General features: G+C 60.1%; 1 protein-coding gene across 10 annotated transcripts in view; it reads left to right on the top strand.

Annotated features, from left to right (window-relative positions):
- STIM1 (stromal interaction molecule 1) overlaps window positions 1–23328 on the top strand; it is a 69968-nt gene extending 46640 nt beyond the window's left edge. The window contains exons 7-15 of one of the 10 annotated variants that reach the window (XM_068179248.1): window positions 800–977; window positions 5435–5602; window positions 7040–7140; window positions 8195–8430; window positions 10720–10800; window positions 13719–13785; window positions 14030–14100; window positions 16525–16543; window positions 22291–23221. In XM_068179248.1, the coding sequence (XP_068035349.1) occupies window positions 800–977; window positions 5435–5602; window positions 7040–7140; window positions 8195–8430; window positions 10720–10800; window positions 13719–13785; window positions 14030–14100; window positions 16525–16543; window positions 22291–22840 (1471 nt within the window). In that variant the 3' untranslated portion in view covers window positions 22841–23221. Of the gene's footprint in view, window positions 1–799; window positions 978–5434; window positions 5603–7039; window positions 7141–8194; window positions 8431–10719; window positions 10801–13718; window positions 14101–16524; window positions 16544–22290 lie in introns of all 10 variants that reach the window. The other 9 variants (XM_068179239.1, XM_068179283.1, XM_068179252.1 and 6 more) reach the window with 9 other exon arrangements.

Raw genomic sequence — 23328 nt, forward strand, 5'->3', positions numbered from 1 at the left:
GGAGGGCACAGCAGGGCACAGGGCCGGCTCTGGTGGGCACAGCAGGGCACAGGGCTGGCTCTGGGCACAGCAGGGCACAGGGCTGGCTCTGGAGGGCACAGCAGAGCACAGGGCTGGCTCTGGTGGGCACAGCAGGGCACAGGGCTGGCTCTGGAGGGCACAGCAGGGCACAGGGCCGGCTCTGGTGGGCACAGCAGGGCACAGGGCTGGCTCTGGTGGGCACAGCAGGGCACAGGGCTGGCTCTGGGCACAGCAGGGCACAGGGCTGGCTCTGGTGGGCACAGCAGGGCACAGGGCTGGCTCTGGAGGGCACAGCAGGGCACAGGGCCGGCTCTGGTGGGCACAGCAGGGCACAGGGCTGGCTCTGGGCACAGCAGGGCACAGGGCTGGCTCTGGTGGGCACAGCAGGGCACAGGGCTGGCTCTGGGCACAGCAGGGCACAGGGCTGGCTCTGGTGGGCACAGCAGGGCACAGGGCTGGCTCTGGAGGGCACAGCAGGGCACAGGGCTGGCTCTGGAGGGCACAGCAGGGCACAGGGCTGGCTCTGGTGGGCACAGCAGGGCACAGGGCTGGCTCTGGTGGGCACAGCAGAGCACAGGGCTGGCTCTGGTGGGCAGAGCAGGGCACAGGGCTGGCTCTGATGGGCAGAGCAGAGCACAGGGCCGGCTCTGGAGGGCAGGGCACAGGGCTGGCTCTGGAGGGCAGAGCACAGGGCTGGCTCCGGAGGACAGCCCTGGTCCTGGCTGCCTGCGGGGCCCCTGGAGCTGCAGCACTGGCCCTGGCTCTGTGTGTGTTGCAGGCTGCAGAAGGCGCAGGAGGAGCACCGCTCCGTGGAGGTGGAGAAGGTGCACCTGGAGAAGAAGCTGCAGGACGAGATCAGCATTGCCAAGCAGGAGGCACACAGGCTGCGGGAGCTGCGCGAGGGCACCGAGAACGAGCTCAGCCGGCAGAAGTACGCCGAGCAGGAGCTGGAGCAGGTGAGGGCTCACCTGGGGCAGGCACCTGCACTGAGCCATGGCACTGAGGCCACTGCTGCTGCATCCCTCTGGGGAAGCACAGAAACACAGGATGGCTGCATTGGGAGGGACCTCAGAGCCCACCCACTGCCACCCCTGCCATGGCAGGGACACCTCCCACTGCCCCAGGCTGCTCCAGCCCCAGTGTCCAACCTGGCCTTGGGCACTGCCAGGGATCCAGGGGCAGCCCCAGCTGCTCTGCTCTCACCTGTGGGGGCACTGGGGCACAATCCCCCTTTTCCTGCTGCCCACACTGTGGGATCAGCCCAGGGCACAGGGGTTTCAGGTCCCAGTGCTCGTGGCCAGGGCCTGTGGAGCTTCTCCCAGCAATGCCCAGCTCCTTCTCCCCAGGGCTGCTCCCAGTCCGTTCTCCCCAGGCTGTGTTTGTGCTGGGATTGCCCCGAGCCCGGTGCAGGGCCTTGCCCTTGGTCCTGCTGAGCTGCACTAGGCTGGCACGGTGCCAGCTCTCCAGCCTGTCCAGGTGCCTCTGGATGCCCCATCCCTTCCCTGCAGCGTGTGCCCACAGCTCCGTGGCACTGCCAGGGTGCGGGGCTGCCCTGGATCCCCGTGTCCCTGTCACCACCAAAGACATTTCCCAGTGCCACTGCCAGTCCTGGCTCCTGAGGGACACCAGTCCTCACTGCTCTCCACCCCCCTGAAGCCAGTGATGCTGCTGCTCTTCTGCCTTTGCTTTCCCACTCCCCTTTGTGTAGGAAAAGCCCCACGTCTCTTTTCCATAGTGTCCATTACACATCCCAGTGGCTGCTGTGGTGTTGGACAGGGCAGGTGCTGGCACCTTGTGACATCCCAGCAGGAGCAGAGGGGTTGGACTTGCCCTGGAGCTGCACCCTCTGGGATTTCTGACCCCCTCCCCAGTCCATGCAGTCCTTCTTTATTTGTGTTCATGGTTTTAGGACAGATTTAGAATGAGTTCAGTTATGCTTTCCATGTTTTCTTGTGGATCAGAGGGGTGTGTAAGGCTTGGGTTGGAACAGCCCTCTGAGGCCATCAAGTCCAGCCATTCCCCAGCACAGACAAGGCCACCGCTGACCATGTCCCCAGTTGCCACATCCAGTTAAATCCCTCCATCGATGTGACTCCAGCATTGCCTTGGGCAGCCTGTGCCAGGGCTGGACAACCCTTTCCATAAGGAAATTTTCCCAGTATCCAACCTTAACCTCCCCAAACCTACAAGGAAGTCCAAACCCACAATCCCAGTAGCTGCTTCTGTCTCAAGGGACAATTCTCACCTGGCTCCAAGTTACAGATCAGTTTAAACCGGAGCTGGGAGCCAGACCTGCACGAGCCAGGCAGGTTCCTCGGCTGTTCCAAGGCCATGTGTGTGTGTATCCTCCCAGCTGAGTCCGGTCTCTTTTGCCACCATGGAGGACAGGGATGAAACCAAGGCAGGAGTCCAGGGCTTCCCCTGGCAAGGCAGGATCAAGTGTCCTGGGAGCCCTGGGGCAGTGCAGGGGTGCAAACAGCAAATTCCCTTCCTGCCTGGGACAGCAGCAGCCCCGAGCCCCTCAGTGCCTGTTTCCAGGAGTGCTCTTATCCAGCCTCCCTCCTGTGGCCTTGCAGCCTCCCCACGGGGCCTGGGATGTCCCTGCTGGCACAGGCAGACACTGGGGCAGTGTGCTTTGGGCACCAGGTGGGGCTGGGTGGCCTCGGGTGCCCCAGCCCTCGGCCCCGGCCGGCTCCCAGCCCTGGAGCAGCCCGGCTCTCACCCCTGCCCTTGCCCTGCGTTCCCATAAGGAGCCCGGGAGCTGACGTGACCCTGTGCTGCCCAGGCCGTCGGGAGGTGAGTACTGCAGAGTCCCAGCAGCACCGTGTGACCGTAACCCCAGCACCGCCCCGCGCTCCAGGACACTCGTGACATTAACCTGCCACCCCCCGACCCCACAGCTCCTCCCTGTTCAACACGGCCCCTGCTCCCAGGAGTATTAACCACGACCTCCTTCTGCACCAGCTGGGTCTGATCACCAGAGCCACGCCGGAGGGTTTGGAGGGTCCTGCTGGAGTTGGGTGTACGGGATGGAGAAGTGTCCCAGGACCTTCATCCATCCCTCCCTGCTCACCGGGTCACCTTCCACAGAGCCCAGTGGGGCCACAGACCCAGAGAACACTGAGAGAGTTGTGGAATAGAATCCCAGACTGGTTTGGGCTGGAGAGACCTTAAATCCCACCCAGTGCCACCCTGCCATGGCAGGGACACCTCCCACTGTGCCAGGCTGCTCCAGCCCCAGTGTCCAGCCTGGCCTTGGGCACTGCCAGGGATCCAGGGGCAGCCCCAGCTGCTCTGGGAATTCCATCCCAGCCCCTGCCCACCCTGCCAGGGAACAATTCCCAATTCCCAATCTCCCATCCAGCCCTGCCCTCTGGCAGTGGGAGCCATTCCCTGGCTCCTGTCCCTCCAGGCCTTGTCCCCAGCCCCTCTCCAGCTCTCCTGGAGCCCCTTCAGGCCCTGGCAGGGGCTCTGAGCTCTCCCTGGAGCTTCTCCTCTCCAGGTGAGCCCCCCCAGCTCTCCCAGCCTGGCTCCAGAGGGCTCCAGCCCCGGAGCAGCTCTGAGCAGCTCCTCTGGACTGGCTCCTAGAGCTCCACATCCTCCTGATGTTGGCCCCAGGGCTGGAGGCTCTGCAGGTGGGGTCTCACCAGTGCAGAGTATAACTTTTATATAAATTTCCTTATAAATTGTGGCTCTTAGTGATCCAGAGGGGTCTTAAAGATCTTCCCAGGAGAATAGAGACACACAAAATTACTCCTGTTTGCATGGATTCCCTGCAGAACCACAAGAGTTTGGGTTGTGGACACTCATTTTAGCCACTGATCCTTGCCTCTTCCACAGCACTTCCGTTTCCCACCATTCCCTAAAATCATTGTTCCCGTGGGTGTTACCAGCACTCCTCTACCCCGACCAACAAGTGACAGATTTCCTACCCATGTTTTCTCTGTATTCCCAAACCCCAGATGCCTGTGGGTGATGGTCAGAGTTCTGCTGAGGTGGGAGCAGCACCTGACAGGTGCTGCTGGTGTGTGACGGGAAAAGCCAGGAAAAACCCGGGGTCTGGGACTGAATTTGGCACTCTGGGACTAATTTGGGCAGTTTTATACCAAACAACCCTAAATCACACACAAGTGGTACAAGTGTTTGACCTCTTGTGTGTGGTGCCTCGGGGCTGCTCCTGGATGGACGGTCCTTCTGGGTAAAATACAGAATTTCCAGGATCCGCCTGTACCCCAGGGCTCTTGGCTCCCCGAAACCCCCCTGGACTGGGCTGGGTGAGACGTGACCAAGTTACAGAAGAACACATCCAGGGAAAAGCTCCAAGTGTGAGCAATCCTTCACAAAAATGCTCTGCATCCGCCCACGGCCGCCAGGAAAGGGCTGTGCCCGTGGGCTGGCAGCTGCAGGAGCAGGGGGAGCTGCTCGGGGTGGGAGGCAAAGCTGTTGTGCAGGGTGAAGCCACAGCCCCCCCGAGCCCCGGGGTGCTGTGGTGGCACAGTGCCCCATCCCTGCAGTGTGTCCCGGGGTTGTGGTGCCATCCTGCCCGTGCTCCAGGCTGGGACACCTTCCCTTCCTGCAGGGCTTGCCGGGCTCCAGGGCTGTGAGAGCCCCTCCACAGGGTGGGCACTGCAACGGACGAGTTCGTTCTTGGTGGTCTGCACCACTAAAGGCTTTTCTGTCAGGCTGCAGTGTCCTCAACTGGCTTCTCACCCAGTCCCTTCTAATCCTGTATCTCTGTGGGGTGTCAGGGTGTGCAGGAGCCTGGGCTGGGGTGGAAGGAGAGACCTCAGGAATGGCTGATCCAGCCAGGCTGTTTCTTTTCCTGAGCAGCAGCACATGTTTTGTGTCTAAATATTTTTCTCACTTTCTCCAGTGTGGAAGTTGTCTCCTGACGAGCTCCCTGGGCTTGGCTCGGAGCTGTGGTGAGACAGGGATTGCCTGTCAGGGGTTCTGCCTCAGCAGGGGGATCTGGGGCGTTTACAGACAGGCAGCAAGCCCTGCAGAGCTTCTAGAGGCTGCAGAACACCCCCAGAGTGTCTTCTCTGCGGGCCTAATTCCCTTTGAACAGCCTCGTGCACCGTGCTGTCAGCTCCAGAGGGTTTTCCCGTGGCTCGTGGTGGTGTGGAGGGGTGGAGAGGGAGCTCAGTACAGTGCTGGCTGGGAATTTCTGGGGAAGGAGCTCAGCTGTAGGGTGGCAGGAGCCGTGCGTGGGAGGCTCTGGTGCTAGGAGCAGCAGCCTGCCGTGTGGGTGGCTCCTCTGCCGCAGCCCCCAGCATGGCACCGCTGCTCCAGAGGAGTTTCCTGCTGCCAGGACCAGTGCAGCTGCCTGGGAAGGGGGTTGGCAGCAGAGGGGGGAGCCGCGGGGGGGCCGTGTCCCCGCGGCCGCTCACGGTGTCGCGGGCGCTCCCCCCAGGTGCGGATGGCGCTGAAGAACGCGGAGAAGGAGCTGGAGTCCCACTGCAGCTGGGCTGCCCCCGAGGCCCTGCAGAAGTGGCTGCAGCTGACCCACGAGGTGGAGGTGCAGTACTACAACATCAAGAAGCAGAACGCAGAGAAGCAGCTGCTGGTGGCCAAGGAAGGGGTGAGAGCTGCAGCGGCCTCGTGCTGGGTCCCTGGGGAGGTCTGGGGGGTGAAGCCTGCAGAGCTGGTTTCTCTGCATCTTCTTGGTTGTGTGGCATCATGGAATCCCAGAAGGGCTGGGGTTGGGAAGGACCTTAAAGTTCATCTCATTCCGTGGGCAGGGACAACTTTGGTTATATCCCAGGCTGCTCCAGCCCCAGTGTCCAGCCTGGCCTTGGGCTCTGCCAGGGATCCAGGGGCAGCCCCAGCTGCTCTGGGCACCCTGTGCCAGGGCCTGCCCACCCTGCCAGGGACCAATTCCCAATTCCCAATCTCCCATCCAGCCCTGCCCTCCCTCAGCTCAAGGGCAGTTTCTGTCTTCATGCCTTAATTTGCATCTTGTAAAAGTGCAGCACAAGCGAGGTGTGAGCAGGGGATGAGGATGAGGATGATGCTCCTGAGCCATGGGCTCTTGGGATGGGCAGCTCCCAACCTGGGTGCTGTTGGAGCCCTGGGAATCTGGGGCAGGGATTGCTGCTCTGGGTGAGCAGGAGGCTTTGCACCTCCCAGCACCATCCCTGCTCCAGGTGAGGAGCATGCACAGGCAGTGGGATCCCGAGGTCCTGAATCACGCTGCATTCCTGAGCTGGGATTTCGTGTGCCAGCCCTGAGGGATGAGCCCAGGGAGCTGTTGTGACTCGTCCTCGTCCCCATGGCCATATGGAGCAGAGCTGGCAGGAGGGAAAACTGTCTGCCTTAATCTGCTTTGATTGGGAACATTTTAACATTCCAGCAGTTTTCCTTGGCTGTGTCAGTTCTTGCACCCACATCCTTGGCTTTCCTGAGTCCCAGGTTCGTGCCACTGGAGCTGGGAATGGAAGCTGTGGGAGGAGACTTCAGTTTTTGATACAGTGGCACAAACTCAATCTCAAACCAGAAATCCTCCTGGGCACACACCCTGGGCTGTGTTTGGTGGTTGTTCACAGGCGGGACCAGCCAATGTGTGAGAGCCCTTCACTGAGTGAGGTACCTGGTTTGTGGAATCATGGAATGCTTTGGGTTGGAGAAACCCTCGGACACCTTCAAGTCCACCCATTCCCTGAGCAGTGCCAAGGCCACCATTGCCCTATGTTCCCCAGGTGCCACATCCACAGGGCTGTGAAATCCCTCCAGGGATGGGGACTCCAGCTCTGCCCTTAAAGTTCAGCCTTCCCTCTGATTTTTGGGAGACTGGGAGAAGGGAGTATGAAATCCCCAACCTGCTACTTGCTGCTAGGGAATCCCTTCACCCCAGGGTCAGGGAGAACAACGTTCCTCAGTAACAACACCATTCCCACCACTCCCACATGTGCAGGCAGCTGCAGGGACTGTTCCTGTCCCAGTCCATCCAGGATGTCCATGGCCTGGAGGAAACCTCAAGTTCTCTTCTTCCTCTGACCTTTCTCTGTTGATATTCCAGGCTGAAAAGATCAAAAAGAAGCGAAACACCCTTTTTGGGACGTTCCATGTTGCTCACAGTTCCTCTCTGGATGATGTAGATCATAAAATCTTAACTGCAAAGTGAGTGTCTGCTCAACACCTCCCTTCCACCCCTCCCCTGTCCCAGGCAGGAGTGTCCTCACCTCTGCAGGGGCTTTGGGGCTCATTTTGCTGGACTTCTCTTGTCCTCAATGACCTGGGGTTGGACTTCTTCCTCTTCATCAATAACCTTCTGATTTTACATGTGAGAAAAAAGGGATCACAGTTATGTGGAGCAATTAAAAGTCCTGTCAAAATGAGGTTCCAGGAGGCTGGAGGATACTTAAGGGATTGTTATGGAATGGTTTGGGTTGGGAGGGACCTCAGAGCCCACCCAGTGCCACCCCTGCCATGGCAGGGACACCTCCCACTGTCCCAGGCTGCTCCAGCCCCAGTGTCCAGCCTGGCCTTGGGCACTGCCAGGGATCCAGGGGCACCCTGCTCTGGGAATTCCATTCCAGCCCCTGCCCACCCTGCCAGGGAACAATTCCCAGTTCCCAATCTCCCATCCAGCCCTGCCCTCTGGCAGTGGGAGCCATTGCCCCTTGTTATTAACCCTGGATACTTCAGCTACCACTGCATTTTTTTAATTGCTGTATTCCTGGCATTGGAATGAAAAGTGTCTCAAATTTCAGGACGCACAGCTGATCCCACCTAACCCAAATATCTCCCCCTTCTCTTTAAACTACATAGACCTTTTTAATAGTTTTGTTAATTATTTGTTGAATGTATTGGTGAAAACAAGGTACTATGATTAGTACGACCATTATGATGACTAAAATGTATAAATTCATTTTTAAAGTTTTTTCTACTTATGATGTTTATTTTTTTAATTTATTACATAAACTATTTAACTAGGTTTTGTTATAAGCTTTAATTTTTGACACACTTTCATTGAGGTGTTTTTGTAAATGGATTCCGAGTGGTTAGATAGATTTATATAATACATTCTTTTAAAATCTTCACGTCTGTGTGTTAATAAAAGAAAACCAGTTGTAGCCTTGTTTTGTATAAAACCCAAATCCACGCCAGGTGAGGTGGGGGGTGCTCTCCCCTGAGTGGCTGCCTGCATTGTCCCCGTGTGTCCTGTCCCCAGGCAAGCGCTGAGCGAGGTGACGGCGGCGCTGCGGGAGCGGCTGCACCGCTGGCAGCAGATCGAGCTGCTCTGCGGCTTCCAGATCGTCAACAACCCCGGCATCCACTCGCTGGCCTCGGCCCTCAACATCGACCCGGGCTGGATGGGCACGCCCCGGCCCAACCCCTCCCACTTCATCATCACTGACGACGTGGATGACCTGGACGAGGAGCTGGTGTCACCCATGTCCATCCAATGTACGGCAGCCCTGGGATCGGGGAGCTCCCTGGGAACGGGGGCTCCGGGGGCTCCCTGGGAACGGGGCAATGGGGGCTCCCGGGGAACGGGACTGCTCCCTGGGAATGGGAGAACTCCCTGGGAATGGGGGCTCTTGGAGCTCCCTGGAAATGGGGGCTCCCTGGGAATGGGGGCTCCCTGGAAATGGGGGCTCTTGAGGGCTTCCTGGGCTCTGGGGGCTCCCTGGGAATGGGGCAGAGGGGGTTCCCTGGGAATGGAGGAACTCCCTGGAAATGGGGGCTCCCTGGAATGGGGGAGCTCCCTGGAAATGGGGGTTCCCTGGGAATGGGGCTCTGGGAGCTCCTTGGGAATGCAGGGGCTCCCTGGGAACGAGGGCTGTGTCTGCTGGGGCTGGGGGCTGTGGCACAGAGCAGACCTGGATCTGTAGTTCACCTGCGTCAGGAGGGATTGGTTGATCCAAGTTGGGGTTTCCATGCCCAAAGACCACAGTTGGTCCATCAGGGTCAGGAACATCCCTAAGAGGCCAGGCCCCACTGCTGGGGTTGTTTAGAGCCTGCTAACTCCAGCAGAACTGGTAATTTAGGAATTGTTAATCATCATTTCATTCTGTCTGTGCTGTTCTGGTCAACTCAGTGATTTAAGCATTTACCAAAAACCCCAACCAAAGGCATGGGTAGACATGGCAGTGGGACAGGAGGAGGGATTATCCTGATGTCCCCTTGGCCTGAGCACTTTTTTGGGATTTGAAGGACTCAAAGCTGCCCCCTCCTGAGGCACAGCTGGACCTGCATCCTGCAGCATTCCGGGTGGGAGCAGCAGTCTGCCAGCCTCAGGGACCTGTCAAACCCTCCTGGGGCAGAGGCTGCCCCAGTTCCCAGCTCTGTGCAGGGCTTGGGGTCAGCAGGGGCACGTCCCGTCCCTCTTTGTGGGTGACAGAGAGCATCATTCCCAGGGTGGCTGTCCCTGCTCTGCCAAGCCCAGACCCCACGGAGGGAGGGCTGAGCATGGATCACCCTGCGCCTGTGACCCCCCAGCTGCTGAGCTCCTGGGCTGGGCGGCACTGTCACCTTCTCTGCAGCAGCCGGGGGTCAGCCCCGGCTGCTGTTCCTGCCTGCAGCTGGCCCAGGTCCTGCCTTGCTTCTCCCAAAAGGGCATTTTCCAAATAGTTTCCCCTTGGGTATTGCACCAGAGACTGAGAGAGCTGAAGAGCAGGGACAGGGCCTGGGGGCACAGGAGCAGCACCTGGCAGGGCACAGCACCCTGATCCAGGCACTGTCATGGAATCATGGAATCACAGAGTGGATTGGCTCGGAAGGACCTTTAAGCCCATCCAGTTCCACCCCCTGCCGTGGGCACACCTTCCACTGTCCCAGGCTGCTCCAAGCCCCTGCCCTTGGGCACTGCCAGGGATCCAGGGGCAGCCACAGCTGCTCTGGGCCACTCTGGATGACTTAATCCAAGCCAGGGCTGTTTGGGGGAGCAGGAGGCAGGAGCAGAAGGGTCTCAGGGCTGGCACTGTGTGCTGCAGGAGGTGCCCTGTGTGCCAGGGCCACGTCCCCTCAGCCTGGGGGAGGTCTAGGGGCAGGGACCAGGGGGAGGCAGAGCTTGGAGGCCTTGGGTAGGGCAGGAGGAATGGAGTACCTGTGTGTTCCCAGGGCTCTGCAGACATGGGGGCTGGAGCCACAGTTTGTGGGATCAGCTGTGCTTGGGGACATTAAAGCTTCAGGGAAGGGAGACATCCTGCTCCTTGTCATTAGCAGTCGCGCTCAGAAAAGAGCTGGACATCCCTGATAAAGCCCTGGCACAGCCCCAGCTGGACACTGATGGCAGGGATGCTTGGACAGTCCCAGGTGGCACCTGAGGACCTCAGCTGGGCCAGGTGTGAGCCTTCAGCCCCGATTTCAGCCTCAGCTTCTTGGCACTTGAGACTCCTTGAGTGAGACGTTTCCAGGGAGCACTTCCAGTTCCATCATCCCAGAGCTGGGCAGAGAGCCTGCCCACCTGTCTGCCCACCTGTCTGCCCACCTGTCTGCCCAGCTGCTCACCTGCCTGCCCCTCCTGCCCAGCCACCTCCCTGCAGGTGACACACCTCCAGCAAGCACTGGGCACTCCAGTTCCCAAAGCAAGGGAGCCTTTCCCTGTAGGATTTTCTTCCTTTGTGTGCAAACCCTGCCTCAGGAGAGCAGTGCCGAGTTTCTCCTGCCCAAGTGTGTTGCTGAGGACCCGTGGTGCTTCTCCCAGTAAATCCCATCTCTCTCTTTCCTGTTCCCACCTGGCTGGCCCCCCAGATGCAGCCTGGCTTTTCGGGCGCAGGTTCAGCGACCGCTCCTCGCTGTCCTCGGAGGATCAGTCCCTCTGGAAATACCCTGGTTTGGTTCTCTTCAATTTTATTTTCATTTTTTTATTCTGCCCTCTGGCCTTTTTCTGGACTAAAATACATCCACCAGTTTTCCACCTTTCTGGCACGGGAACTAATGAATGAATGTGTCCTCACTGAGCCATCGCCACCTGTACTAACCCCGGGAAGAGTCTGGTGGGATGAAGAAGAATCTCAGCTGCAGCTCCCACGTGCTCCTGGGTGCAGTTAGGGAATCTGGGGGGTTGGACTCATTCCATTTTACCCCTGAGGTGGAGATGGAAGGACCCAGTGAGGCCAGGAGGAGGTGACAGCGTTCCCTGTCCCATCCCACCTCCTTCCCTGCTGCCCCGTCCCTCCCACCTCCCTCCAGGTGCTGGTGTTCCCTCAGCATCCCTAAATAAACAGAGCAGTGCCAGCCTTAGGGAAACCTGTCCCTGGAGCCCCAGTGCCCTGGGGATGGCACTCAGCCTCCTGGCCTTGGCTTCCTTTGGAAGCCTCCCCTTCGGAGCACGGCCGAGCGCCGGCTGCCGTGGGACAGAGGTGGATGTGCCAGCCTTGTGCAGGGAGGGCTTTTCCTTGGGGTGCTGGGCAGGGAATTTGGGGAATGTTGGCACAACGTGTGTCTGGAGGGAAGTGGTGGGTCTGGGAAGCGAGGTCCCCCTCCAGAGCTCATTGCAGGGTAGGTCTTGGAGAAGGAGAGCACAAAGGTGGGAAGTACTGAGTTGGGAAATGAGGGGTGGAACACCAGCAAAAAATGGGGAATCCTTAGGGAAAAAAGCGTGGCCCAAGGGAAGAAGAAACCTGTAGCAGAAACACATCACCCCAGTGAGTTTCTCTGCAGTCAGATCCCTGTGAACCCTCCACAGCGAAATTCCCAAATTGGAATTGCAGTTCTGAAGCTGGAAATAAAAACCTTGCAATAGAATAGATGGTGTAAAATTCCAGGTTCATGGATGGGCACTGTAGGGAGCAAGGAGCCGTGGGAAAGACTGGGATTCACCTTGGGGCTGTGGAAACAGCCAAGTTGCCAGAATTATTCCTTCTTACTCCTTCTTCCACTGGAAGTATGTCCCTGTGGATCTTTCAGTCTTGAGTCGTTCTGCCAGAGGAGCCCTGTGTGTCCAGCTGGGATTTTCCAGAGCAGGGATTGCTGGTTCTTCCATTCCCAAAGGAGCTCTCCTCCTCCTCCATTTCTGAGCTTTCCTGTCTCTGCACCTTTTTAACCCATTTGTACATTAATTTCTTATGCACAATCCTGAACACCTTATCTCCTGCCCAAGGAGGATCATCTTGTATGGAATGGCAGCAGGGGGATGGAATAAAGCCAGCCTGGTTGGCTGGGGATGGGGCTGCAGCCCTGGGATCCCGCTTTCCATGATGGAGGGGAGCATTCCCAAGGCTCCAGGCAGGTGAAGGGGCCTCCCCTGGCTCTGGGGGTGACCCTGGGGGCAGGTGTGGGGCACAGGCAGCTGCTCAGGGGTTGCTGGGCTCCAGTTCCAGCCAGGTGTGACCACAGGGCTGGAGAGATCCTGAGGAGCTTTGAAGGCAGTTCAGGAGCTGGTGCTGGGACTCCAAAGGACATTCCCGTGTGGTTCCCCAAACCAAGGGGAATTGGCAACCAGAGGAGGATATTTCTCAGGTTGAGGGGGGTCTCTCAGCAGTCACAGTGGTCATGGAACAGGCTGGGAGCAGGTGAGGCCACTCTGGGGCCAGAGTCACCAGTTCAGGCATGGAGGAATCAGGAATGAATCCCAGAAAGTCTGGGTTGGGAGCAACCCTAAAGCTCATCCTGTTCCACCCCTGCCATGGCAGGGACACCTTCCACTGTCCCAGGCTGCTCCAGCCCCAGTGTCCAGCCTGGCCTTGGGCACTGCCAGGGATCCAGGGGCAGCCCCAGCTGCTCTGGGCACCCTGTGCCAGGGCCTGCCCACCCTGCCAGGGAACAATTCCTGCCCAATATGCTCAACCCCAATATTTTCAACCAAACAGGGAACTGCCCCTGGATCCCTGGCAGTGCCCAAGGCCAGGTTGGACACTGGGGATGGAGCAGCCTGGGACAGTGGGAGGTGTCCCTGCCATGGCAGGGCTGGGAGGAGATGATCTTTAAGGTCCCTCCCAACCCAATCCCTGCATGATTCCATGCTGCCATTGCTCTGCTCCTGTTGCTGCCCTCGCACGGTGATCCGAGCAGAGCTTCAGGTGCCAACATTGACCTGCTGACCTGGGGCTCCTGCTTTGGGCTGTGAAGGTCCCACCCAGGCAGCAGGACTGGATCCATGAGATGTCTGTGAGGGTGGAATGGCCCTGGAAGTGCCCAGTTTTGGCTCTCCAGGAGCCGGGTGGTGGCTCCAGGTGGGATGAATCACAGAGCCGCTCTCTGCGTCAGGCAAGATGCTCAGATAAGGTGTTCAGAGGCACCTGCATCACCAGTGCTGGAGTTTTCCATGGGCTGGGCATTAATCCAGCATGTTCAGCACCAGCTTAAAGCTGCTTCTGCATTAAACAGGCCTTAACTGCTGGCACGAGGTGGGACAGTGCTGGTGGCACTGGGACAGTGGGGTGGTGCTGCTGGGATGGTGCCAGTGGGACTGGGATGGTGCTGCTGGGATGGTGCCAGTGGGACAGGGATGGTGCTGCTGTGGTGGTGCCAGTGGGACAGGGATGGTGCCAGTGGGGTGGTGCTGCTGTGGTGGTGCCAGTGGGACAGGGATGGTGCCAGTGGGGTGGTGCTGCTGTGGTGGTGCCAGTGGGACAGGGATGGTGCCAGTGGGGTGGTGCTGCTGTGGTGGTGCCAGCGCTGGCGGAGCTCCGTGGGCCAGGTCACTCTCTGCTGGCGGAGCTCCGCAGGCCGGGCCGTGCCCTCGCTCTCTGCTGGCGGAGCTCCATGGGCCGGGCCGTGCCCTCACTGTGCCCCGTGTGTCGTTGCAGCTCCGGCCTTGCCCAGCACAGTCCGGCAGCGCCTGGTGGAGCCGCAGCACGGCCACGGATCGCAGAGGTTGGTAGAGAGTCTCGTGCCGGGGCAGCCCGAGGCGGGCCCCGTGGCCCCGCTGCGGGCGGGCCGAGTGTCCCTGCGCCGAATGCACAGCCTCACCTCCGGACAGTCCTTCAGCTCCGACCTGCCCGGCTCCAGCCCATCGCCTGCCTCCACCTCCTGCTCCTCATCCACCACCACCGCACCTGCTCCTGCTTGCCATGTCCACCCTATCTATTACCATCACACCACCTCTTATTTCCTCCAGATGGATTCCATCCCCGACCTGCCCCCTCCTGATGTCACCTCTGGAGTTCGCTGTCGCACTGGGAGCTTTGGGTATATTGCTGTTTCTTTTCTAGCTGCCTCCTGCCTGCCGTGCCTCAGAGCTGATGCTTGCTGGGGTGCTCTTTCTCTCACGTTCCTTCTGCCCTTTTCTTTTGGGCCTTTGTTCCATGATTTATCCACTTTGGTTCCTTCCGCTTCTCTCCCGAGCTGCTGGACCCTCTGAGGAGGATTCCATGGGCCATCCCCATGCCCACGAGCTCAGTGGAGGCATTCCCAAGGTGCTCTGGTGTTGTTTTACTGTAGCTGAGCAAATGAGAATTCCCAGGTGCTCGGTATTCCCTAAACAAGGGGATGTGAGGAGGTAACAGAACTGATCACCAAACCTGGCCCAATTGGAAGCCTGGACCTCCTTGGGGTCCTCATGATGGAAAGGGAACATGATGGGTGGGGACCACGAGGTAGCAGTTGGAGGAATTTGGGATTGTTTTCAGAGGTGCTAGAGTGGCAGTTCAGGAATGTGTTCTGGAGTGACTCTGCCTCTGGTCTGGTAGGGATGAGGAATGGGGGTGTTTTGGCTAAGGAATGTCTGAGGAGGGAGTTGGAGCTGCTTTTGTTGGCTTTAGCTTGTTGCCTTTCAGCTGGCTCTTTGGAGAGCTGGCACATCCTAGGGACTGGTTATCCTCCATCCCTCAGTCCCAGAGCTGTCCCAGTTCACGGGGCTGGTGACAGGGAGGAGCAGGAATCCTGCCTGGTGCTCCAAGGGGGCCCTGACAGGAATGTTGTGTGTCCCAAGCACAGGATCAGGCTCCTGGGGTGGCTTTCACCCGAGTGACATCCCGGGTGTCCTCATCCCACGGGGTCAGGGGTGCTGCCAGTCCCAAGGTGTTGTGTCCCTGTGGGATCCCCCGGGGCAGTGGGATGTGTGCTCGTGGCCTCAGGTGTCCCAGGCGCTCGATGCAGGCAGTGGGAAGGCTGCGATGGACCAGGGAATCCTGTCCCTGCCAGGTCATGCCATCTCTGTTCCATGCTTTCTCCATGGCAAAATTAAAACCAGTCTGCTGATCCTCAGTACTGGGGAGCAGACTGCTGGGAGAAGGCTGGAAGTCTCTAGGTGAGGCGGAGGAGAGGGGAAATGTCTTTCCACCATCATTTCTCCAGGCAGGGAAACATTCCCAGTCACCACATCTTCACCCATCGCAGCACGTTGTCCCATTATCCCCTTACCTGTGGGTCCCCCTGCCCTCAGGTGCTGGGATCTCTCCTGGCCTTGCTCACGGTCTCTGGTTTGGATGTTGCACCCCCTCTCTGCCCCGTGTGTCTTCAAGCTGAGCAGCCCCAGGCACATTCTGGAGTCTGGAATACCGAGGGGGAAATTCCTGCACCTGCTCCACAGTGGAGAATTAAAGAGCAGCATCTCAGTTAATTCAGTAATGGTTGGTTGGGGATGATGAGAAGCAGTGTAATTAATTAACTCCTACCAGTGGGAGCTCAATTGCGGCTGTCCCAGTTTGACTGGTAAAAGCTGGGAATGCTGCTGGTCCCTGCTTCCATTGCCTCCCTCCTTCTGCAGGAGGGAGGGCTCATCCTGGCAGCCTGGGGCTCATGTCCTGTGTCCAAAACAGCTGTTTAAATGTGATGTATTCCCACTGAGGCCCATGACACATGGAATTCCTGCCCGGGACAAAGCCTGATCCCTGCAGACCCCCTGAGAGTGGCAGAGGGACACGGGATCCAGTGTGGGGACCCCAGGGAGAGAAGGGGACAGAGCCAGAGGCCGTTAGGAGGGAATGAGTGGGGCCTGCCCTGGTCAGAGCCCAGCTGGCCACCACTGGGTGCCAGCAGGACAGTCCTGTCCCTGCTCCCATGGCAAAGCCTGGCCAGTGATGCAGGGGAATGATGGAGTCAGAACCTCCCCCCTGGGGTTTGCTCCAGCTGCACGACAGCAGGCAGCTCCCCCGCCTCATCACCCCTGCTCAGCCCAGCAGCAGAAATGAAGAGTTGGGTGTCCAGAGACGTGGGTTTGTGGTGTGCTGATAACTCTTTTATCCAGCTGCATCACAAGCAGACCCTGCTTTGATGCATCCCTAAAAGTGCCGCTGCCGGGCCAATGGATTGCTGCTCCTCCTTGACATCCCCGGTCCTGGAGGCCTTTCCTTACATCCCTCAGCCTCCTGGGGAGGCAGGCAGGACAGTGGGGAGCCTCCAGGGAGTCACTCCAAGGACCAGAGCACAACCCCAGAGAGTCCTGGCTCCCTTGGGAGGAGGAGTGTGCCACCCTGGTGGCGGGGGCTGCTGGAGCCTCTCCCCATCCAGCAGAGCCACGGCTGGGCAGAGCTCGCAGGAGAAACATCTCCAAGGAGCTGCCCCCGAGCGAGGCTGGGGATCGCTGTCTCCGGAGTCCTGCTGGGGTTATCCTGGCAGGGAGCCACTCCCTCAACTCCTCACTCTCTGCTTCTCTTTTGCAATTGGCTTCAGAGGATCCGGCGCCAATAAGGTCAGAGCGGTTCCGGGCCGGAGGCGGCTGCGGGATCGGGGGGTCCCCGGGGGGAGAGGGGCTGGAGGGGCTGTGTGTGCACAGAGGTTTCTGCTGCCAGTGCCTGCCTCACGTGGGTAAAACCGATGGAGATGGGACTGTAGCACCAAATGCCCATGCCCAGGCCCTTCTCCAGCCAGGAAGGGAGGCGGCAGCCAAAGCTCAGGGAAGGGAGAGAGTCAGGAATCCAGGGAAATGAGTAATTCACAGCTCTTGCAGGGTGGAAGGGAGGAAGCTGCTGTTGGGTCTTCGTCCACAGCAAATTTGGGACTTTGCCTTAAGAAAAGCCTTGGTCCCTAGTGCCACACGCACGGAGCCCGGCAGCCGAGGGTGCTCCAAGAGCCAGACACAGAGGGGTGAGGCAGCCAGGGCTCTGTGGCTGCTGGAGCACACCCAGGGCAGCTCCTGGGCCATGCCGGGCTGGACCCCAGTGGGAACACCCAGAGGAATCCCTCATGGGCTGCAGGGCTGGGGAAAAACAGGTGTTGGCTCTCCGTCCTCCCCCTGCTCCTCCTCCACTCCCAGGCTTCCTGTACTCCAGGCTTTCCTTATTCCATGCTTTGCTCTCTGCTTCTTCTGTTCACCATCCCCATCTCCTCACCCTCCCTCCCTCCCTCCCGGCTCGGGTGGATCCTGGTGGGGTGGGAGGGAGCCAGGAGGAAGCAGATCCATCCTGCCTTAGGCAGCTGAGCGCTGGCAGGGTCACTCTGTGGAGCTGCTGGAGTGCCTGGATCCATGGAAAAGAGCAGGAAGCACTGCTGGCATGGAGGAGGGCTCGGGCTCCCAGGTATTTCCCTGTCCAGTTGCTGCTCTGCGTTTTCCAGGAGGGATGAGCTGTTGGGGGCTCCTGCTGCTCTGCAGAAACAGATCCCTTCCTCTGATCCCTTCCTGGGATCCCATCAAGGCCAGCCTGTCCTGGGATAGCTTTTCCTCTTGAAAATGTGCCCGAACAGTTCAGGAACATAATCTTCATGGAAATCAGTGGGATATAGGCCAGGCCTAGGCTGAGCCTCATCTGGGATGATGGCAGTATCCTGGGAATGCTCTTTCCTTCCTCTTGTCCTGCCATGGACTCAGGAGTGTCCACTGCTCTTGCTGCCTCTGACCAGCCCATGTGATCCCAGGAATCCTGTCCCTGCTGTTGTGCACTTCCTTGTGGGAACCACCAGGAAAAAGCTCATTTGGGGCTGAAGAAATTCCCAGAAGTTCCTGGCCATTGGTGTTCAGCTCCCAAAATCAGCCCATGGGTACCCCAGTAGGAATGCAGGAGGTCTCTGTGCCTGTGCCAGGTGAACCTTGGATTGTCCCTGGCGTGGTGGGTGTCTCCTCTGTGCCGGGATGTCCCCGGAGCCCGGCACAGCAGGGTGGGCACTGCTGCTGTCACCAGCTCTTCCCTGTGTCCTTCAGGAACATATTCCTGACTTACAGCTGGAGGGATTGTGCATGAGCAGAATAGGAATATTCGGGAGTTGTGTGCTCTTGGGCATCAGCTCCTTCAGTCCCCCCGGATGAGCCCAGAGGGGTGACCTGGGGCTCCAAGGAGGTGGAACCCATGTGGTGCATCCACTCCAGGCCCGAGGCTCTGAGAACAGCCGCAGCAGGAGCGGGGACACGGACCCTGCGCTGCAGCGACGGCGGTCCCAGGAGGTGACACAGTGGCCGTGCTGTCACCGAGGGCCTGCCCATCTCCCGCGCTCTGGGACCAGCTGTCCTGGGATCGGGTTCCCAGCGTCTGCTCTCGGGCAGAAAATCCTCCTGGAGCAGGGCATGGCTCTCCATCTGCTGTCGTCATTTTCTGCACACGCTGCCAGCGCTGCAGGACAGCTCTGGTCCCTGCTGGATTGAAACCTGCCAGGCTTGTGGGAGAGGGAGCAAGCAAGGAGCCCAGCAAGGAACACTCACCCTCTTCACACATCCTTGAAGTCTCCTCAGTTGGAAAAAAATCCATTTTCTCCTGTATTTGCTGCCCTCTTGCTGTTTGAAAGGGTTGATATCACCGACCCTCAGCCGGATCTCTCCCTGTGTGATTGTGGCAGCCAGAAGGGATGGGTTGGATCTCCTGGAAAAGAAGATTCTTTGGTGGAGCTGGGACACTGACTGTGCAGGGAGCAGGTGTTGCTGTGCCCCCATCCCCAGCCAGGGCACGCGGGGTCCCTCGGGGCTCTCCCACCTCCTCCATGACCTGAGTTCAGAGTGGACACTGCATTCCTGCCAGGATCTGATCCTGCCTGGCCCTGACCCTGGCTCTGACCGGCACCATTCCTGTGCCAAGGTTCTGCCCCACAGCCTCGCTCTTTCTCCAGCTCTGCTGGGGCCCAGTGCCAGCCACTCCCGGCCTTGGGCTGGTGCCAGCCCCTGCAGCCAAAGTCCGCTTTGTTCTCCTGGAAAGGGGCGCTTTCCAGGGATTTGTGGAGGAAATAAACCTCCAGAAGTGGGTGTTCTACCCTGGTGGCATCTCAGCAAGGGCTCAGCATGTGCAGGTGGGGGCTTCTGCCACCTTTCCTGGGAGAGGAGTGTCCAGGCAGGAATTCCCAGCAGGAATTCCCCTTTGCAGGTGTAGTAAGCCCTGAGTGAGAAACATTTGGGAAGGGCAGGAGATTCCTGAATTCCTTGAGGGAGCTGGAGGCTGCCATGGCAGTGACATTCCATCTGCAGGCACTGGCAGCATCCCGAGGTGTCCCAGCCCAGGGGTGTGGGCGTGTCCACGTTTTGGAGTTGGCTCCAGCACCCTGAGTTCAGCCCCGCTGTGTTCCATGGCCGCTGCTGTTCCCCAGTGACAGCCGTGGGCCACCGGCCGTGACGGTGACCTTCTGCAGTATGCGCTGGTGGCCCTGGGAGCTCGGTGGCTCCACACGTGTGATCGTGGCAGTTGTGTCCCTTGGAGGGGCTCCGGCCGCTCACGCAGAATCACCTGGGGTTTCACACCCTTGGATTGTTCCATTCTCCCGGCGGCTCAGCCGGGATGCGGCTGTGGCACTCGCTCGTCGGCCGGGTGGGCTCCATGAGAGGACAAGGACCGTGCCAGCAGTGCCCAGGGCTCTTTGCTGCTGGGGAAGAGGAGAGCTGAGGTGTTCTGCACAGCTGGGCTCCCCCGGTAGATCCAGGACTGAATGCCAGCCACCCACAGGATCCCCTTTTCCTCTGAGTGTTCCCTGGAGCTGCTCAACGAGGGCCCAGCTTTATTCCGTGGGTTCTGTTAAAGAAATGCTCTTGTTCCAGAACGAGGAGAATGTTCCAGAACTGCCCAAGCTCCCTGTGCCAGGACAGCCAGAACTCCAGCGTGTGCCATCATTTTGTGGAGAGCAGTGAGGCGTGCATTCCTCAGAGGACAGGAGTGGGACCAGCGCTGGGAAACATCATCAGGGACACAGATCCAGGGCAGCCCCGCACCCTGGCAGTGCCACGGAGCTGTGGGCACACGCTGCAGGGAAGGCATGGGGCATCCAGAGGCACCTGGACAGGCTGGAGAGCTGGCACCGTGCCAGCCTCGTGCAGCTCAGCAGGACCAAGGGCAAGGCCCTGCACCGGGCTCGGGGCAATCCCAGCACAAACACAGCCTGGGGAGAAGGAGCTGGGCATTGCTGGGAGAAGCTCCACAGGCCCTGGACACGAGCACTGGGACCTGAAACCCCTGTGCCCTGGGCTGATCCCACAGTGTGGGCAGCAGGAAAGGGATTGGGATTGTGCCCCAGTGCCCCCACAGGTGAGAGCCCACCTGCAGAGCTGCCCCAGCCCTGTCCCAGCACAGGGAGGAGCTGGAGCTGCTGCAGAGAGCCCAGAGGAGGCTCCAGGATGAGCAGAGGGATGGAGCAGCTCTGCTGGGAGGAAAGACTGGCACAGCTGGCATTGTTCACCTGCACAGGAGAAGCTTTGGGCTGAGCTCAGTGTGGCCTTGCAGGGCCTGGAGGAGCCCCAGGAAACCTGGAGAGAGACAATTTCCAGGGGGTGCAGGGACAGGACACAGGGGATGGCTTCCAACTGAAAAATTACAGGTTTAGATCAGATATTAGGAAAAATTTCCCCCCTGGCAGGGTGGGCAGGCCCTGGCACAGGGTGCCTGGAGCAGCCTGGCACAGTGGGAGGTGTCCCTGCCATGGCAGGGGTGGCACTGGCTGGGCTCACGGTACCCTCTCACCCAAACCAGGCTGGGATTCCTGAACATCTCTGCACTTCTGCCTGGACGTCTCCAGCTCTGTGGAGGAGGTTTTCCCTTGTCTTGCCGGTCTCTTCAGCTGCCTCCAGGCTGATGGTGATGGTGGTACCATAGCAGATGATCTGGGGGCTCCGTGCAGTGCCAGGCAGGCTTGGTGACCCATGTGCAGGGGTCTGTGCCAGGAGCAGAGATCAGGGGGGCTCCAGGGCGAGGGACGGGTCAGCACCTCCCATCTCTTCTCACCCCCTTTCGCTTCTCTTCCCCTCGCTCCTTTCCTTTCCATTTGCCTCCCCTTCCGCTGCACCCCGCTGTGCGTGGGGCAGGGCCGGGGCCCCTCACCCCATCCTGCTGCCCGGGCAGCCTCTGCCTTGCTGTGCGATCCGTGGGGAGCCCGGGGGAGGGGGGCCAGCAGCCATCCAGCCGGGAGGAGCGAGCTGTGACTTGTCATTTCCCTCGTCCTCCTGCCTCCCACTCTCCAGGGAGCCCCGTTGGCCGTCACCGGTAGGCACAGGCTGGGCACAAACCACGTGCAGCGGCGGGGCTGGGCATGGCTTCGTGTGGGGGCGGCCAAGCTCCGATTCCTCCCGCGGGGATTAGAGCTTGGCACCGGCTGAGCCGGGCAGGGGCTGGGGGTTCGGGGGCCGCGGGCGCACACACGGATGTGGCAAGGGCTGAGGGACCCTCCGGGGAACCTGGGGGGACACCGGGCTCGGGGCGAGCTGGGAGCGCTCTCGGGTCCCCCTGGAATGAGGGATCCTCTTGGGATCCATGGGGAAGAACGGATCCCATCCCGGAATGAGGGATCTCCCAGGATCCGTGGGGAGGAATGGATCCCATCCTGGAATTAGGTATCTCCTGGAATCCACGGGGAGGAACGGATCCCGTCCCAGAATGAGGGATCTCCCTGGGATCCATGGGGAGGAGCAGATCCCATCCCAGAATGAGGGACCTCCCAGGATCCATGGGAAGGAGCGGATCTCATCCCAGAATGAGGGATCCCCCGGGATCCATGAGGAGGAACGGATCCCATCCCAGCATGAGGGATCCCCCTGGGATCCATGGGGAGGAGCGGATCCCATCCCAGAATGAGGGACCTCCCAGGATCCATGGGAAGGAACGGATCCCATCCTGGAATTAGGGATCTCCCGGGATCAAGGGGAGGAATGGATCCCATCAACAGTGAGGGATCCCCCTGGGATCCATGGGGAGGAGCGGATCCCATCCCGGAATGAGGGACCTCCCAGGATCCATGGTGAGGAGCGGATCCCATCCCAGAATGAGGCATCTCCGGGATCCATGGGGAGGGATGAGCCTGTGTCCCGGTTCCGTGTCCTCGCTCCCTCGAGCTGCTCGGGGTGAGCCCCCGGCCCGGGCATCCCTGACCCTGGGGGCACAGAGAGGGGCAGAGCGGGGGCGGGCAGGGGCTCGCTGCCAGCCTCTCTCGGGGTCACTGGGGTCCCCTCGCCCCCTCAGCCGCTGCTGCCATCCGTGTGTGCCGGGCCGGGCCGGGCCGGGCCGGCACTGACCCCGTCTCTCTCCGCGCTCTCCACCGCAGAGATTTAACTCGCTGCGACTCCGACTCCTCCATCCCGCACCTGAGCGACCACCAGCGTATCCCCAGCTCGGCGCCCAAGCTGCTGGCTGCCCGGCCCACGCTGCTGACCAGGTCCATGGAGGAGGCTGTCCCCGGGCCCCCGGGCCCCGGCGCGCCCACCCCCAACGGCGGCAGCCGGCACGGGGAGCCCTCCGCCCTGGCGGCTTTGCAGGAGCGGCTGCCCGAGAGCCCCATGGTGATGAAGAAGATGATGATGGTGAACCACGGCATGGAGAAGTCCTCCAGCCTGGGGGAGATCAGCCACCCGACGGCCGGCAAGCCCAGCCACTCGGATTCGTCCCGGTCGCACAGCCCCAGCTCCACCGACCCCGACACCCCCTCCCCCATCTCTGACTGCCGGCCCAGCGGCGCCAGGAACACCCGCATCCCGCAGCTGGCCGCCAAGAAGAGCCCGGGGGACGAGGACAGCAGCCTGACGGGCGACGAGGTTGACCTCGGCCAGAGCAAGAAAAAGTTCCCCCTAAAGATCTTCAAGAAGCCCAAGAAGTAGGGGGGGGACACCCCCGGACGCGTCCCGCCGGGCCCGGGGCCGGCCGTGCACCGGGAACGCAGCGCGGCCCCGGCACTCTCCGCACCCCGAGTCACCCCAGCGCCGGCACGGGAGGAGCTATTTAAACTTATTTATTTCCTCATCTCCGAGACGAAGAAGCGCGACGCCGCCGGCTCCCCGCGAGAAGAGCCGCCCCTGCCCTCCCTCCGACCGCTGCGGTCCCGGCTTTGCTGTGCATGGCTTCCAGTTACTCCTGCTCCGCTCAGCCACGCGGCCTTTGGGTTTGGTTTCAATGTGGTTTTATTTTTTATTTTATTTTTTATTGTTGTTATTGTTTTCCTGCCTCCTCCAACTTTTGCACAGGCTGAGGGAGGGTCGGGGCGGCGCCGGCCGCTCCGCGCTCCCCCCGGGGTGACTCAGGTCGCAGCGGTTCTCCCTCGTTTCTCCGAGTCACTTCTCCACCCCGGCCCCTCGGCTGCGCCCCTGGG

The sequence above is a fragment of the Anomalospiza imberbis genome, chromosome 2 (genome assembly GCF_031753505.1).
Source record: "Anomalospiza imberbis isolate Cuckoo-Finch-1a 21T00152 chromosome 2, ASM3175350v1, whole genome shotgun sequence".
In the NCBI taxonomy this organism is placed as follows: Eukaryota; Metazoa; Chordata; class Aves; order Passeriformes; family Viduidae; genus Anomalospiza; species Anomalospiza imberbis.